This window comes from Mobula hypostoma, chromosome 23, assembly GCF_963921235.1.
Source record: "Mobula hypostoma chromosome 23, sMobHyp1.1, whole genome shotgun sequence".
Classification (NCBI taxonomy): Eukaryota; Metazoa; Chordata; class Chondrichthyes; order Myliobatiformes; family Myliobatidae; genus Mobula; species Mobula hypostoma.
The window spans coordinates 55,644,484-55,661,418 of record NC_086119.1 but is presented as its reverse complement, the minus strand read 5'-3'; the positions used below and the strand labels follow the sequence as shown (position 1 = coordinate 55,661,418).

The following is a 16,935-nucleotide window of genomic DNA, read 5'->3' as shown; positions in this document are numbered from 1 at the left end:
CAAAATGTCGACTATACTCTTTCCACAGATGCTGCCTGGCCTGCTGAGCTCCTCCAGCATTTTGTGCCTGTGGCTTAGATTTCCAGCATCTGCGGATTTTCTCATATGTGATCCCAATTTTCCTATTTGGTTGGGCCCAAATCATGCCGACCCTAGATGTATATTGTTTAAGACACGTGGTCTTCTCACCAAGGAGTCCAGAGGCTCTTAGCAGAGCCAGCTAACGAGCCAAGTTTCCATATCAGCCCGGTGACAGGGGGCATCATCTAATTGGAGAGAAAATACAAAAAACTGAGGTGCAAAGACACTTGGGAGTGCTTGTTCAGGATTCCCTAAAGATTCATTTGTAGGTTGAGGAGGACAAATGTGATGTTAGCATTCATTTCAAGAGCAGCAGAATATAAAAGGAAGGATGTAATGTTGAGACTTTATAAAGCACTGATGAGGCATCAGTTGGAGTATTGTGAGCCCTTTACCTTAGAAACAATGTGCTGAAATTGAAAAGGGTTCAAAGGTTCACAAAAATTATACCAGGTTTGAACGGCTTGTCATATGAAGTGTTTGATGGCTCAGGGCCTTTATTCACCAGAATTCAAAAGAATGAGGGTGACATCATTGAAACCTATCAAATGGTAAAAGGCCTTGATAGTGAGTGGATGTGGAGAGGATGGTAGGAGAATCTACGACCAGAGGACATCGCCTCAGAATAGAGCGATCATCCCTTTAGAACAGAGATGAGGAGGTATTTCTTTAGTCAGGGAGTGGTGAATCTGTGGAATTCGTTGCCACAGGCAGCTATGGAGGCCAAGTATGTATGTATATTTAGGGGAGAGGTTGACAGGTTATTGGTCAGGGCATAAAGGGATATGGGGGGGGGTGGGGGAAGAAGGCAGGTGATAGGGGCTGAGAGGAAAAAAAGGATCAGCCATGATGAAATGGCATTAGAGACTCGATGCGAAATGGCCTAATTCTGCTTCTATATAGTCTCTCACTCAATATCTGCAAAACCAAGAACTGATTATCGATTATAGGAAGAAGCCAGAGGTCCATTCTTCATTAGGGGAACAAAACTGGAAAACGTCAGTAGCTTTAAATTCCTTGGCGTTTAACATATCAGAGGATCTGTCCTGGGACCAGCACGCAATTGTCATCACAAAGAAGGCACCTCTTCTTTCTTAGAAGCTTGCGTAGATTTGGTGTGATACCAAAAGCTTTGACAAACTTCTGTAGGTGCACAGTACAGAGCATCCTAACTGATTGCATCAAGCCTTGAAAGGAAACACCAATACATTAGAATGGAAAAAGCTACAGAAAGTGGTGGAAGCAGCCCATTCCATCACAGGAATAGCCCCCTCCACCACTGAGTACATTTACATGGAGCACCGCCACAAGACAGCAGTGTTCATCCTCAAAGATACCCACCATCCAGATCATGCTCACTTTTCACTACTACCATGGGGCAGGAGGTACAGAAGCCTTAGTTCAGGAACACTTATTACCCTACAACCACCAGGCTCCTGAACCAGCATGGTTAACTTCAATCACCACAACTCTAAACTGATTCTACAACCAGACTTATTTTCAGGAACTCCTAACAACTCACGGTCTCGGTGTTACCTTTTTATACACATGGTTTGTCGCCTTTTACACATTGACTGTTTCAGTCTTTGTCTGTTTACGTAGTTTTTTTTCCATAAATTCTATTTATTTTAGTCTCATAAACACCTGCAAGAAAATGAATCTCAAGTAATATATGGTAACATACACATACTTTGATTATAAATTTATTTCGAACTTTGATAGGGTCTGCATTCTGGCACTGTAACAACTGACCAACAGAGTTCAGATCATTCTAGGATTTGTTTCATTGGTTCCGGGCCAAATGGAGAAGCAGGGGAGCTTTCCCTCTTTGACACAAAGCTGATATGCAAGTAAGAACCATAAGACCCTTCCGTCAAAAGTTTACAAATGGGGTTGACCTGGAGGGAGTCTGAGATCGGACACCTTTGGAGGCAGGTGACCAACATGGAGAGCCACCTTGGTGAAACCATGTAGAATCCAGCCCTGGGGCATATGTACAAAGCAAAGAAAGGACCTGTTGCTCAAGATATCCCAACACATGTACAGCCAGTTTACATTGATCCCTGGAGAACACTTCTACTGACCTTTCCTCCAAACTGAAAACGAACCACTCATACAGACTCTCTTGCCTGATAAGCAGCCTTTTTTTAAATCCATGCTCTCACTGTCACTTTTATGTAACTTGCTTTAGCTTTGCTAATAATCCAATTATTTGGTATCTTACCAAAAATATTCTGGAAGCCCATGCACACTACACTGACTGCATTAGCCTCAACCACATGAAAAAATCTCAATCAATTTGGTTGAACATAATTTGCCTCAAATCCATAGTGGCTTACCATAATTAATTTTCCATTGAGTGACTATTAATCCTATCTCAGATCAATGTTTTTAAAAGCTTTCCTGGCACTGACTGTTCTGCAGTTGCTGGGCTCATTTTTGTATTTTACTTTGCATAAGGGAGTGACACTCACGAGGTCCCCGACACCACCTTTGTCAGTGTTCCTTCATGTCTTCCCAGACTATGATGTTGTGGCCATTCCAGAGATTTGCATGGCTTAGCGGCAGGAATGGTTACTTAGACTGCCAGGCTTTAGATATATCAGAAAGGACAGGGAGAGATGCAAAAGAGGTGGGCACATGGCACTGCTGATCAAGATAATGTCATGGCTGGAGGAAGTCATGGAGGGATTGTCTACTGAGTCTCTGTGGATGGAAGTTAGAAACAGGAAAGGGCCAATAACTCTACAGGGTGTTTTTTTTATTATATAAACCACCCAATAGTAACAGGGACATCGAGGAGCAGATAGGAAGACAGATTTTGGAAAGGTGTAATAATAACAGGGTGGTCGTGGTGGGAGATTTTAGCTTCCCAAATATTGATTGGCATCTCCCTAGAGCAAGGGGTTTAGATGGGGTGGAGTTTGTTAGGTGTGTTCAGGAAGGTTTCCTGACACAATATGTAGATAAACCTACAAGAGTAGAGGCTGTACTTGATCTGGTATTGGGGTATTGGGAAATGAACCCGGTCAGGTGTCAGATCTCTCAGTGGGACAGTATTTTGGAGATAGTGATCATAATTCTATCTCCTTTACCATAGCATTGAAGAGAGATCGGGACAGACAAGTTAGGAAAGCATTTAATTGGAGTAGGGGGAAATATGAGGCTATCAGATAGGAACTTGGAAGCATAAATTGGGAACAGATGTTCTCAGGGAAATGTACGGTAGAAATGTGGCAAATGTTCAGGGATATTTGTATGGGGTACTGCATCGGTACTTTCCAATGAGACAGGGAAAGAATGGTGTACAAAGGCTGTTGAAAATATAGTCTAGAAAAAAAGAAAAGCTTATGAAAGCTTCAAAAAGGTAATGATAGAGATCTAGAAGATTATAAGACTACCAGGAAGGAGCTTAAGAATAAAATTAGGAGAGCCAGAAGGGGCCATGAGAAGGCCTTGGCGAGCAGGATTAAAGAAAACCCCAAGGCATTCCACAAGTACTTGAAGAGCAAGAGGATAAGACGTGAAAGAATAGGACCAAACAAGTATGAGTGGAAAAGTGTGTATGGAACCAGAGGAGACAGCTGAGGTACTTAATGAGCACTTTGCTTCAGTACTCACTACAGAAAAGGATCTTAGCGATTGTAGGGATGACTTACAGTGATTGAAAAGCTTGAGCATATAGACATTAAGATAGAGGATGTGCTGGAGCTTTTGGAAAGCGTCAAGTTGGATAAGTCTCCGGGACCGGACGAGATGTACCCCAGGCTACTGTGGGAGGTGAGGGAGGAGATTGCTGAGCCTCTAGCAATGATCTTTCTGGAGGATTGGAGGGTTGCAGATGTTGTTCCCTTATTCAAGGAAGGGAGTAGAGATAGCCCAAGAAATTATAGGTCAGCGAGTTTTATTTCAGTGGTTGGTAAGCTGATGGAGAAGATACTGACAGGCAGGATTTATGAACATTTGGAGAGACATAATATGATTAGGAATAGTCAGCATGGCTTTGTCAAAGTCAGGTCATGCCTTACAAACCCCATTGAATTTTTTGAGGATGTGCCTAAACACATTGATGAAGGTAAAGCAGTAGATATAGTGTACATGGATTTAGCAAGGCATTTGATAAGGTACCCCATGCAAGGCTTATTGAGAAAGTAAGGAGGCATGGGATCCAAGGGGACCTTCCTTTGTGGATCCAGAATTGGCTTGCCCACAGAAGGCAAAGAGTGGTTGTAAACGGATCATACTCTTCATGGAGGTCGGTGGCCAGTGGTGTGCCTCAGGGATCTGTTCTGGGACCCCTCTCTTCATAATTTTCATAAATGTTAGTATATTTGCTGATGACACAAAGGTTGGGGTTGTTGTGGATAGTGTGGAGGACAGTCAGATGTTACAGTGAGGCATCGATAGGATGCAAAACTGGGCTGGAAAGTGGCAGATGGAGTTCGACCATGAGGTGGTTCATTTTGGTAGGTCAAATATGATGGCGGAATATAGTATTAATGGTAAGACTCTCGGCAGTGTAGAGGATCAGAAGGATTTTGGGGTCCGAGGCCACAGGACACTCAAAGCTTCTGCGCAGGTTGACTGTGTGATTAGGAAGGCATACAGTGCATTGGCCTTCATCCATCGTGGGATTGAGCTTAAGAGCTGAGGTAATGTTACAGATATATAGGACCCTGGTCAGACCGCACCGCAGGAAGGGTGGAGACTACAGAAAAGGTGCAGAGCAGATGTACAAGGATGTTGCCTGGATTGGGGAGCATGCTTTATGGGAAAATGTTGAGTGAACTCAGTCTTTTCTCCTTGGAGCAGTGGAGGATGAGAGGCGACCTGATAGAGGTGTATAAGATGAGAGGCATTGATCGTGTGGATAGTCAGAGGCTTCTACCCAGACCTGAGATGGCTAACACAAGAGGGTACAGTTTAAGGTGCTTGGAAATAGGTACAGAGGAGATGTCAGGGGTAAGTTTTTTTTTAAAAACGCAGAGAGTGCTGAATGCATAGAACGGGCTGCCGGCAACAGTGGTGGAGGCGAATACGATAGGATCTTTTAAGAGACTCCTGGATAGGTACATGGAGCTTAGAAAAATAGAGGGCTACGGGTGACCCCAGGTAATTTCTAAAGTACATACGTGTTCAGCACAGCATTGTGGGCCAAAGGGCCTATATTGTGCTGTAGGTTTTCTATGTTTCTCTCAAAATCATCGCTTTAAGTACACAGGGAATTAGAAGAACAAATTAAGCAGAGCGAGTGGAGAAAGTTGTGAGAATAAGAGGGTTATCAGAGTTGCGAATTTTAATTTTTCCAATATTGGCTGGGACTGCTCAGGGATTAGATAAGATGGAATTTGTTAAATGCATCCAGGAAAGTTGCTTCACACAATCTATCAAAAGGCCCTAATCAGAGAGAATGTAACTTTTAACCTAACGCTTGGGAAATGGGGTAGGGCAAGTGAATGAGCTATCAGTTGAGGCGCACTTTGGACCAGTTCTATTTGTTTCAAATTAGTTATGGAAAGGGACAGATTTGGCCTACAATTAATGTTCTAAACTGGGGTAGGGCAATTTTGATGGTATTAGACAGAAATTGGTTGATTGGAATAAGTTGTTTGCAGGCAAAGAGATGGCTAGCAAGTGGGAGACTTTGAAAAGTGAGATATGGAGAGTTCAAGATCTGCATGTTCCTGTTAGACTGAAGGGCAGGAGTGGATAACAAGGGACATGGAAGCTCTGGTCAGAAAAAAGGAGGTAGCATTGGTCAGGTACAGGCAGCAAGCATTATCTGAATCCTGGAAGGAGTTTAGAGGTTACAGGAGTATACTCAAGGAAGAGATCAGGAGGGCAAAAATGGGGCATAAGATAGCTCTGGCAGAAGACTAAGGAGAATCCAATAAGATTCTAGGTATATTTGGTGAAAAGAGTTCCAGGTGATGGATAACGCTGTCTATGAGTATTTCTCTTTTGTTTATACTGTGGAGAAAGACATGTAGACTTCAGGCCTTCAGATAGTCTTAAAACTGGATGTCTTAAAACAAATGAAGGTAGATAAATCTCCAAGGCCTGATCAGATACATCCAAAAACACTGGAAATTGCAAGAAGAAATTGAGATAAAGACATCATTATTAGCAATGGGTGAAGTTTTGGAAGAAACATAGTGGTCACTGCTGTGCCTGCATTTAAGGAGGGCTACAAAGAAAAACCTAAACACTATAGACACGTAGGTAGCTCAGCTGCTAGAGGGGATTCCGAGATACGACATACAAGCATTTGGGAAAGACGGGTTGATCAAAGAATAGTCAGCTGTGTACATGAAGATCGTGTATCATTGATCAACTTTTTAAAAGAATGTCAATTAGGGAAAGGCAATAGACCAAGTCTGTATGGAATTCAGTAAGGTGCCACATAGGAGGCTGCTATTTAAAGTTAGATTACTCAGGATCCAGGGAGAGGTAGCTAACTGGATACGGAAATGTCTTGACAGTAGGAAGCAGGTATTGATGGTGGAAGGTTGCATTCCAGAATAGTGGCCCCGATAGTGAATGGTGTTCCCCAGGGGTCGGTGCTATTTATCATCTATATTTATTCCCTCCCCCTCCCTTCCCCTATCCCTATGTCACTCTGCCCCCTCCCCCAGCTGCCTACCACCTCCCTCTTGGTTCTGCCTCCTTCTACTACCCGTTGTGTTTTCCCCTATTCTTTCTTCATCTTTCCTGCCTATCACCTCCCTGCCTCCCTTCCCCCACCCCTTTATCTTTCCCCTTACTGGTTTTTCACCTGGAACCTACCAGCCTTCTCCTTCCCACCCTCCCCCCACCTTCTTTATAGGGCCTCTGCCCCTTCCCCTACAGTCCTGACGAAGGGTTCCGACCCGAAACGTCGACTGATCTTCTCCATGGATGCTGCCCGACCTGCTGAGTTCCTCCAGCGTGTTGTGAGTGTTGCTTATCATCAATATAATTGGCTTGGATAAGAATATACAACCCATGAATTGTTAATTTGCAGATGAGACTAAAATTGGGTGTATTGTATGCAGTGAAGATAGTTATGAGGATTTACAAAGGAATCTTGATCAGCTGAGTAGGTTGGTTGAAGAATGTCAAATGAAGTTTAATTTGAATAGATGCGAGATGCTACATTTTGGGAAGATAAAATGAGAGTAGCAATTTTATAGCAGAACAGTTAGGATATTATGTTCTTTAAGGTTGTCATAACTGGGGGTGGGGGTGGTATGCAAGGGGTAGTAAGAATAAGCTTCCACTACCTATCACTGCTTCCAATGGCGTGCGTCTCAAATAACCTTTGACAAAAGGTTGTCATAACTGGGGGTGGGGGTGGTATGCAAGGGGTAGTAAGAATAAGCTTCCACTACCTATCACTGCTTCCAATGGCGTGCGTCTCAAATAACCTTTGACAACCAAGTCCAACTTCTGGCCTTCATGTGTGGCTTAACTACTAAACCCAGTGGAACCATTTCAACTGACAGAAGGAGCAAAGGCACGTTACTGGTACCTTAAAACTAGTCGTTTCAGGTAAACGAGGGCTCGTCAGCTGTGGTTGGCAGCTCATCTCAAGGAAAACTCTGATCTCAAAAACCTACACTGCCTTGCGGCTGTATCCACTCATGGGGAAGGCTTTGGGAGTAAACTCCAAGGAAAAATCTGGAACTGGAGTCCCTTCTCCAGCTCCTCCGGCACAGAGTATGGCCCTGGAGTTCAATGCTGACTGGCCACTCCTGCAACGCCACGAGTGCCAAACTGTATCGATCTTTGCCATTCCTTTGGATTCATCAGCTCTGTAGAGAGGGGGAGCCTACTGCAGGGGGAACAGCTTGCTCACCATATCATACTACCCTGCCTTGCATATACAACGTAGACAGCTAGGACGCAACCTCCTTCGTTGGCCTGACCGATGGAGGGCCTCTGCTTTAGGAAAAATGTCATTAAGCCTGAAAGAGGACATTTACAAGGAAAGTAAGAGAATGAGGGGTGATCTTATAGAGGCGTATAAAATTATGAGAGACATACATAGTTTGAATAAGCACATACATTTCCCTGGATTGAGAAATCAAAAACCAGAGGGGATCAGTATAAGGACAGAAACCTCATGGGGCAACTCTTTCACCCAGAGGGTGGTCAGTATTTATGGAATGAGCTGCCAGGGAATAAAAAAGAGCCAGGTACATGAATAACACTTAAAAGTTACTTGGACAGGTATACAGATAGGAAAGCTTTAAAGGCCAAACACAGGCAAATGGGACGAGCTGAGATAGGAATCTTGGTCAGTACAGACCATGTGGGCCGAAGGGCCTGTTTCTATGCTGTACAACACTGACTTTCAGGTGGAAGACCCAATGACCTTCATCCAGTCAGGGAAACTAAGGAGGTGATAGATAGGAGCTATAGGCGAGTATTCACACCAGGGCCTCGGGAGATAGGTAAGTGGGTAACAGTCAGGAGAGGGAAGGGCAAGAGTCAGATACTAGAGAGTACCCCTGTGGCTGTCCCGCTTAACATAAGTAATCCTGTTTGAGTATTGTTTTGGGGGAGGAGGGAACCTACCTGGGGGAAGCAACAGTGGCCGTGCCTCTGGCACAGAGTCTGGCCCTCTAGCTCAGAAGGGTAGGGAAAGGAAGAGGATGGAAGCAGTGATAGGGGACTCTAGAGTCAGGGGGTCAGAGAGGCGAGCCTGTGGACGCAGGAAAGAAATACGGATGGTAGTTTGACTCCCAGGTGCCAGGGTCCGGGATGGTTTTGATCTCGTCCACAATGGAAGTGGGAAGGAGAACAGCCAGAGGTTGTGGTACATATCGGTACCAACAACATAGGTAGGAGAAAGGAGGTGGTCCTGAAAACAGACTACACAGAGTTAGGAAAGAAGTTGAGAAGCAGGACCACAAGAGTAGTAATCTCAGGATTACTGCCTGTGCCACGCGACAGTGAGTATAGGAATAGAGGAGGTGGAGGATAAATGCGTGGCTGAGAGATTGGAGCAGAGGGTAGGGATTCAGATTTCTGGATCAGTGGGACCTCTCTTGGAGAAGACGTAACCTGAACAATAAGGATGGGTTGCACTTGAATCCTAGGGGGACCAATATCCTGAGGGGGAAGTTTGCTAAGGCTATTGGGAAAGAGTTTAAACTAGAATTGTTGGGGGGTGGGAACCAAACTGAAGAGACAGAGGAAGCTCACAAATAAGAGGAAGCTTGTCGGCAGTGTGAAAGGGAGGATAGGCAGGTGATAGAGAAGGGATGTTCTCAGACTGATGGTTTGAGATGTGTCCATTTTAATGCAAGGAGTATCACGAACAAAGCGGATGAGCTTAGCACATGGATCAGTACTTAGAGCTATTATGTTGTGGCCATTACAGAGACTTGGATGGCTCAGGGGCAGGAATAGCTACTTAAGAGTGCCAGACTTTAGATATTTCAGAAAGGACTGAGAGGGGGGCAAAAGAGGTGAGGGCTCGGCACTGCTGACCAGAGATGGTGTCACGGCTGCAGAAAAGGAGAAAGTCATGGAGAGATTGTCAACTGAGTCTCTGGGGGTGGAAGTTAGAAACAGGAAGGGTTCAATAACTCTACTGGGGTTTTTTTTATTATATAGACCACCCAATAGTAACAGGGACATCAAGGAGCAGATAGGGAGACAGATTCTGGAATAGTACAATAATAACAGGGCTGTCATGATGGGAGATTTTATTTTCTCCAATATTGACTAGTATCTCCGCAGAGCGAGGAGTTTGGATGGAGTGGAGTTTGTTAGGTGTGTTCAGGAAGATTTCCTGACACAATATGTGGGTAATCTTACATGAGGAGAGGCTGTACTTGATCTGGTATTGGGAAATGAACCTGGTCAGGTATCAGGTCTCTCAGTGGGAGAGTATTTTGGAGATAGTGATCATAATTCTATCTCCTTTACCATAGCATTGGCGAGGGATAGGAGCAGACAAGCAAGGAAAACGTTTAATTGAAGTAAGGGGAAATATGAAGCTATCAGGCAGGAACTTGGAAATATAAACTGGGAGAAAATGTTCTCAAGGAAATGTACAACAGAAATGTGGTAAGTGTTCAGGGGATATTTGAATGGTGTTCTGCATAGGTACTTTCCAATGAGACAGGGAAAGAATGGTAGGGTAGAGGAACCATGGTATACAAAGACTGTTGAATATCTAGTCTGGAAGAAAAGAAAAGCTTACGACAGGTAATGATAGAGATCTAGAAAATTATAAGGCTAGCAGGAAGGAGCTTTAGAATGAAATTAGGAGAGCCAGAAGGGGCCATGAGAAGGCCTTGGCGAGCAGGATTAAAGAAAACCCCAAGGCATTCCACAGGTACTTGAAGAGCAAGAGGATAAGACATGAGAGAATAGGACCAATCAAGTGTGACAGTGGAAAGGTGTGTATGGCACAGGAGGAGGTAGCAGAGGTACTTAATGAATACTTTGCTTCAGTATTCACTACAGAAAAGGACCTTGGTGATTGTAGGGATGACTAAAAAGCTTGAGCATATAGACATTAAGAAAGAGGATGTGCTGGAGCTTTTGGAAAGCATCAAGTTGGATAAGTTACCGGGACAGGAGGAAATATACCCCAGGTTACTGTGGGAGGTGAGGGAGGAGATTGCTGAGCCTCTGGCAATGATCAATGGGGACGGGAGAGGGTCCGGAGGATTGTAGGGTTGCAGATGCTGTTCCCTTATTCAAGAAAAGGAATAGAGATAGCCCAGGAAATTATAGACCAGTGAGTCTTACTTCAGTGGTTGGTAAGTTGGTGGAGAAGATCCTGAGAGGCAGGATTTATGAACATTTGCAGAGGCATAATGTGATTAGGAAGTCAGCATGGCTTTTTCAAAGGCAGGTCGTACCTTACAAGCCTGATTAAATTTTTTGAGGATGTGACTAAACACATTGATGAAGGGAGATCAGTAGATGTAGTGTATATGGATTTCAGCAAGGCATTTGATAAGGTACCCCATGTCAGGCTTTTTGAGAAAGTAAGGAGGCATGGTATCCAAGGGGATATTGCTTTGTGGATCCAGAAATGGCTTGCTCACAGAAGACAAAGACTGGTTGTAGACGGGTTATATTCTGCATGGAGGTCGGTCACCAGTGGTGTGCCTCAGGGATCTGTTCTGGGACCCCTTCTCTTCGTGATTTTTATAAATGACGTGGATGAGGAAGTGGAGGGATGGGTTACTAAATTTGCTGATGACAAAGGTTGGGGGTGTTGTGGATAGCATGGACGGTTGTCAGAGGTTACAGCAGGACATCGACATGATGTAAAACTGGGCTGAGAAGTGGCAGATGGAGTTCAACCCAGATAAATGTGAGATGGTTCATTTTGGTAGGTCGAATATGATGGCAGAATATAGTACTAATGGTAAGATTCTTGGCAGTGTGGAGGATCAGAGGGATCTTGGGGTCCGAGTCCACAGGACACTCAAAGCTGCTGCGCAGGTTGACTGTGTGGTTAAGAAGGCATACAGTGTATTGGCCTTCATCAACCGTGGGACTGAGCTTAAAGCCGAGAGGTAATGTTACAGTTATATAGGATCCTGGTCAGACCCCACTTGGAGCACTGTGCTCAGTTCTGGTCACCTCACTACAGGAAGAATGTAGAAACTATAGAAAGGGTGCAGAGGAGATTTACAAGAATGTTGCCTGGATTGGGGAGTATGCCTTATGAGAACAGATTGAATGAACTTGGCCTTCTCTCCTTGGAGTGACAGAGGATGAAAGATGATCTGATGGAGGTGTGCAAGATGATGAGAGGCATTGATCGTGTGGATAGTCAGAGGCTTTTTCGCAGGGCTAAAATGGCTAACATGACAGGGCAAGATTTTAAGGTGCTTGGAAGTAGGTACAGAAGAGATGTCAGGGGCAGGTTTTTTTTAAATACAGAGAGTGGTGAGTGGGTGGAATAGGCTGCCGGCGACGGTGGTGGAGGCGGATACAATAGAGTCTTTGAAGAGACTCTTGGATAGGTACATGGAGCTTAGAAAAATAGAGGGCTATGGATAACCTTAGGTAATTTCTAAAGTAAGTACATGTTCGGCACAGCATTGTGGGCCGAAGGGCCTGTATTGTGCTGTAGGTTTTCTATGTTTCTATTTCTAACTTTTCAGATGACACAGAAATTCTTAGTATTGTGAATTACAAAGAGAACAACGATAGATTGCAGCAGAACAAAAACAGACTGGTGGAAAAAACAGGTACTTCGCAAATGAAGTTTAATGGTAGGAAAAATAGGAGATGCAAAACAATAGAGGATAAGATTTTAAATGGGATGCATGAACGGACAAAGCAGAGGGTACGGATGATCACTGAATCATTGAAAGTGGCAAGGTAGGTTGAGAAGATGGTTAATAAAGCACACACAAGGCAATATCAAGAGGCACAGAATTTAAAATAAAGTCTGGACATAAGGATATAAGGAGGGGGTACAGAAAGGTTTCTGGGATGAGAGACTATAGATTCAAAATTAGATGAGAATAACTAGATGGTCTTCTTGGGATAAGAGAAAGCTATGGTGAGCTTTGATGGAAGTATGTGAAATTCTGGAGAGAGTGGACAGTGAGAGGCCGTTGCCTTTGATGGACATGCTGGGGGGAGATCAAAGAAATCACAGGCAATTAATAAAGGGGAAAGGAATTAACAGTATCATGAACAAAAACTTTTTTTAAAATGCTTTCTGAGTCTGGAATCTGCTGATGTGGTGAAGGCATGTCGCACTGTGACCTTACATAACCATAATGTGAAGAAATATTTTGCAAGGCTATGGCAAATGGGCCAAAGTTGTTGAATAACTGAGTAATTCTAAAAAAGAGCTTAACAGACATGTTATTCTACAATTCCATGATAGGTGGAATGTTGCTCAAAAAAATCCTAGTAAATAACTAATTTAGAAACATAGAGCCCATACAGCCTACAGCCATACTAGCCTCAAAATGCTCAAACTAATCTTGTAGAAATTAATGGGCAATAGAGAAAAAAATAATCCCAAGAACTTAACAACATTTGTCATAATATTTAAGGCAACTACAGAGGTTGTACCTTCAATTTCAAAACTCCTATGGATTCTAGAGCAGTTATCAAGTTGAGGCCTAAAAGTATTGAGGGAGCTTAACTTCACGAGAAGGGAAAATGCTGGAATGTTTGATCAAGGAAACTGCAATGTATAGAAAATATATAACAGGTTTGGGTATAGCTAATGAATTTGTGAAAGGGGAATCATATTTATTAACCTGTTAAGTTTTCTTTAGATGTTGTATCCAGCAGAACAGACAAGGGAAACTCACGGATGCAGTACACTTGATCTTTCAAAAGGTCTTCAAAAAAAAGGGCCATAAAAGATCACTAACCATAAGACATAGAAGCAGAATTAAGCCATTCAGCCCATCGAATCTGCTCCACCATTCCATCATGACTGATCCCAGAACCCACTCAACCCCATACACCTGCCTTCTTGCTGTATCCTTTGATGCCCCGACCGATCAGGAAACATCAACTTCCACCTTAAATATACCCATGGACTTGGCCTCCAGTCCAGTCTGTGGCAGAGCATTCCACAGATTTACTATTCTCTGGCTAAAAAAAAATTGCTCCTTACCTCTGTTCTAAAGGGCCGCCCCTCAATTTTGAGGCTGTCCCCTCTAGTTCTGGATACCTCCACCATTGTTATTTTTGACTAAGTCTCTCGCATGAACACATCAGCCCTGAACTCATGCTATGATTGAACCAGACAGCTTCTGGTTACATATAATCCATTATGATGCAAAACATTTTTACCTCTATTTTAAACAGAAGGGGCTCTCCATTGCCTAGTAAAATAAATGCAATCTGGTTAACAAAGAGCGACCTGCAAAATAATACAGTGGCTGTGGCATATTCTTCAATAAGATTTTTTTTTACCTCTTCTTGTTCCTAAACAAAATCTGAAAAGATGGTTACCTGGATCTCCATGGAAACTATCCTCTTGAGTATTTCTACGAGCAAGATCAGCTTCAGTTGCCCAAATCTGTCCTGGTTTCCGGAGACCAACTATCGTTGCTTCCTGTATGGTAACCTGGTGCTTGTGCCGTTTTTGTGACTGTGGTGTAGGTGGACTGCTACTATCGAATGACTGCTGAGAGTTTTGAGAAGGAGACCGACTCTTTTCTCGAAAAATATGATAGCTGGTGGGACTGGGGGAAACGTGGCTTGATTGACCTGAAGAAAAATCATCCTCACTTGAAGTTAAGTTTTCATTAGAGCTGCAATCTGGCGTATATCCTCCCCCAACATCATCAGCACTACCAGGTGAATAAGACCTCCGAGGCCACGTTAGGTGTTTCTCCTGATCTGTAGTATTCTGGAGCTTCCCACAGTCTCGCAAGTCACTAGTCGGTTTACCATCATTATCCTGCAACATTCCACCAATAAAAACACTTTCATATGGTTGGAATTCTTGCTGCCAAGGTATCTTGTCTGGTTTACCTCCATTAGCAGTGGCATGGATCACATTATCCTTCAGAAATCTTGGATTAAGATCCACATCATCATACTCTGGGTCATAGCCACAGCTGCTTTCTGTGGTCCTACCTCTGTAAGCAGGGATATGATACTCTGCAGATTCTGTTGTCACTGGCAAAGAGTGTAATGATTTCTTGCGTTCCATTTGCATGGCCTGGCTCCCTATTGTGCTGATCTTGTCAGATACCTCCTTGTCATTGACTTTCACCAATCCTTTCTCACGGTGATATTCTACATTGACATACAGAGGCTTTTCCATACCTTTCCCATCCCCAGAGGAATGGGAATTGGTTCTTTTTATCCTTTCAAAATTGGACCTCAATGCAGCTACACTTGTGCCTGCTGTAGCTTTATCCTTTCTTTCCATCTGTTCACAATCCTGGCTGACACTTCGCACTGCATCTCTCTCAGGCACTGCCACCACCTTCCTCAGCGAAGATGCCCTTTGCCTGGTCGGTGAGCTTACCACTTCGCTCCGAGAATCCACCAACCATTCTTCTCCCCCAGGATGTCTCTTAGAATTGTCCTCAGCGGGGTGAGATTTGGTTCTTTCCCCCTCCGCCCCTTCTCCGGGTGGAAGTTCCTGTGGTTGTTCCGTGCCCACTTGTTCCACAAGCACCACAGATTTCCTGAAGCCCCATCTTTGCTTGTCATAGCTCTTCTTCTCCTTGGCCAGCAATGTCTGCAGGTAGATCATGCGAAACCGTTCCTTGTTCACCTCCAGTTCCAGCTTCCGAATGCTGCACTTGCAACTCTCCAGCTCCTGCTCGATGTCGCCAACGCTTCTCAGCTCCATCTTGGGCGGCTCGGACTCGGGGAACTGAGCCTTCCAGGCCTCCACAAATCCCACTGGCTCCACCATTTTCATCCCACAGGAGTGGTCGAACAACGGAGGCGAAGGCAACTCATGCACACGGAACAATGAGGCGGACTCCGCTCGGACACCGGGAACCCGCCCGCCCGCTCGCTCGCGGTCCCCGCACGCACTCACCGCCGCCGCCGCCGGTTATTGGCGGCCGTTGGCAGAGGCGCCCAATCGCGCCGCCGCTCCCCCGTTCTCCATTCCAATTCTCCTCGCGCGACAAACAAAACACCGCTGACTTAACACCCCTCCCTCCGCGCGCGGCGGAAAGGCGAGTACCTCCGAGCTGATTGATGACTAGCTCAGCCAATCAACTGCGCGGATCGTGCCTGTCCCGCCCGTTGTTCCCGCAGCCGCAGCACCTTCCCTCGGTTCGTTTCGCCAGTCGGAGTACCAGGTACTGGCGGCGGAAGACCTGCCTTGGCACGGGAATTCTGCCAACCCTTGGTGCCTGTTCACGCTTCTCATTACCCACGTTTTGGTAAATGTGTATGCATACTGGTGTGCAGAGTATATAGACATACTGTGAAGACACCAAGGAAGCCCAAATATTTAAAACAACGTACACAAAATGCTGGAGGAACCCAGCAGTTCAGGCAGCATCCATGGAAATGAATAAACAGTCGACGTTTCAGACCGAGACCCTACTTCAAGAGTGGAATGGAAGGGGTGGGGGGGAAACGGTAGAATAAAAAGTGAGGGAAGAGAAAATAAGGTGATAAGTGAAGACAGGTAGCTGGGAAAGGTAAGGGCTGGAGAGGAAGGAATCTGATAGGAGAGAGAGGAGCATGGACTGTGGGAGAAAAGGAAAAAGGAGGGGCACCAGGTAAAGGTGATAGGCAGGTGAGAAGATGTAAGAGGCCAGAATGGTGAACAGAAGGAAGAGGCATTTTTTTTTACCAAAAGGAGAATTTGATGTTCCTGCCATCAGTTTGGAGGAAACCCAGAGAGAATATAAGGTGTTGCTCCTCCACCCCGAGAGTGGCCTCAGATGGCTCAAGAGGAGACCATCAGCCGACTTGTTGCAATGGGAATCAGAATTAAAGTGGTGGGCTACCGGGAAAGTCCACTTTTGGTGAATGGAGCAGAGGAACAAAGTGGTCCCCTAACTTACAGCAGGTCTTGCCAATGTAGAGGAGGCCACATCAGGAGCACCAAATACAGCAGACAACCCCAGCAGATTTGCAGGTGAAGTGTTGCCTCACCTGGAAGGACCATTTGGACCCTGAATGGAGGTGAGGAAGAAGGTGAATAAGCAGGTGTAGCACTTTGGCCACTTGCAGGGATATGTGCCAGGGAGGAGATCAGTGGGGAGGGACAAATGGACAAGGAAATCACAGGGAGTGGAGAAAGTTGGGGGGGAGGTAAAGATGTGTTTGGTGGTAGGATCCCTTTGGAGATGGTGGAAGTTGCTAAGAGTGGTGTGTTGGCTGACGCTCATGGGGTGATAGGTTAAGACAAGAACTCCATGCCTGTTAAGGTGG

The 16,935-nt window shown here is 44.8% G+C and overlaps 1 protein-coding gene across 2 annotated transcripts in view; it reads right to left on the bottom strand.

The window, feature by feature from the left end:
• si:dkey-91m11.5 (PH_BCR_vertebrate and RhoGAP_Bcr domain-containing protein) overlaps positions 1-15,716 on the bottom strand; it is a 464,892-nt gene extending 449,176 nt beyond the window's left edge. For both annotated transcript variants that reach the window (XM_063031657.1, XM_063031659.1), the window contains exon 1: positions 14,029-15,716. In XM_063031657.1, the coding sequence (XP_062887727.1) occupies positions 14,029-15,457 (1,429 nt within the window). In that variant the 5' untranslated portion in view covers positions 15,458-15,716. The remainder of the gene's footprint in view (positions 1-14,028) is intronic.
• Between the last annotated feature and the right edge of the window lie 1,219 nt (positions 15,717-16,935).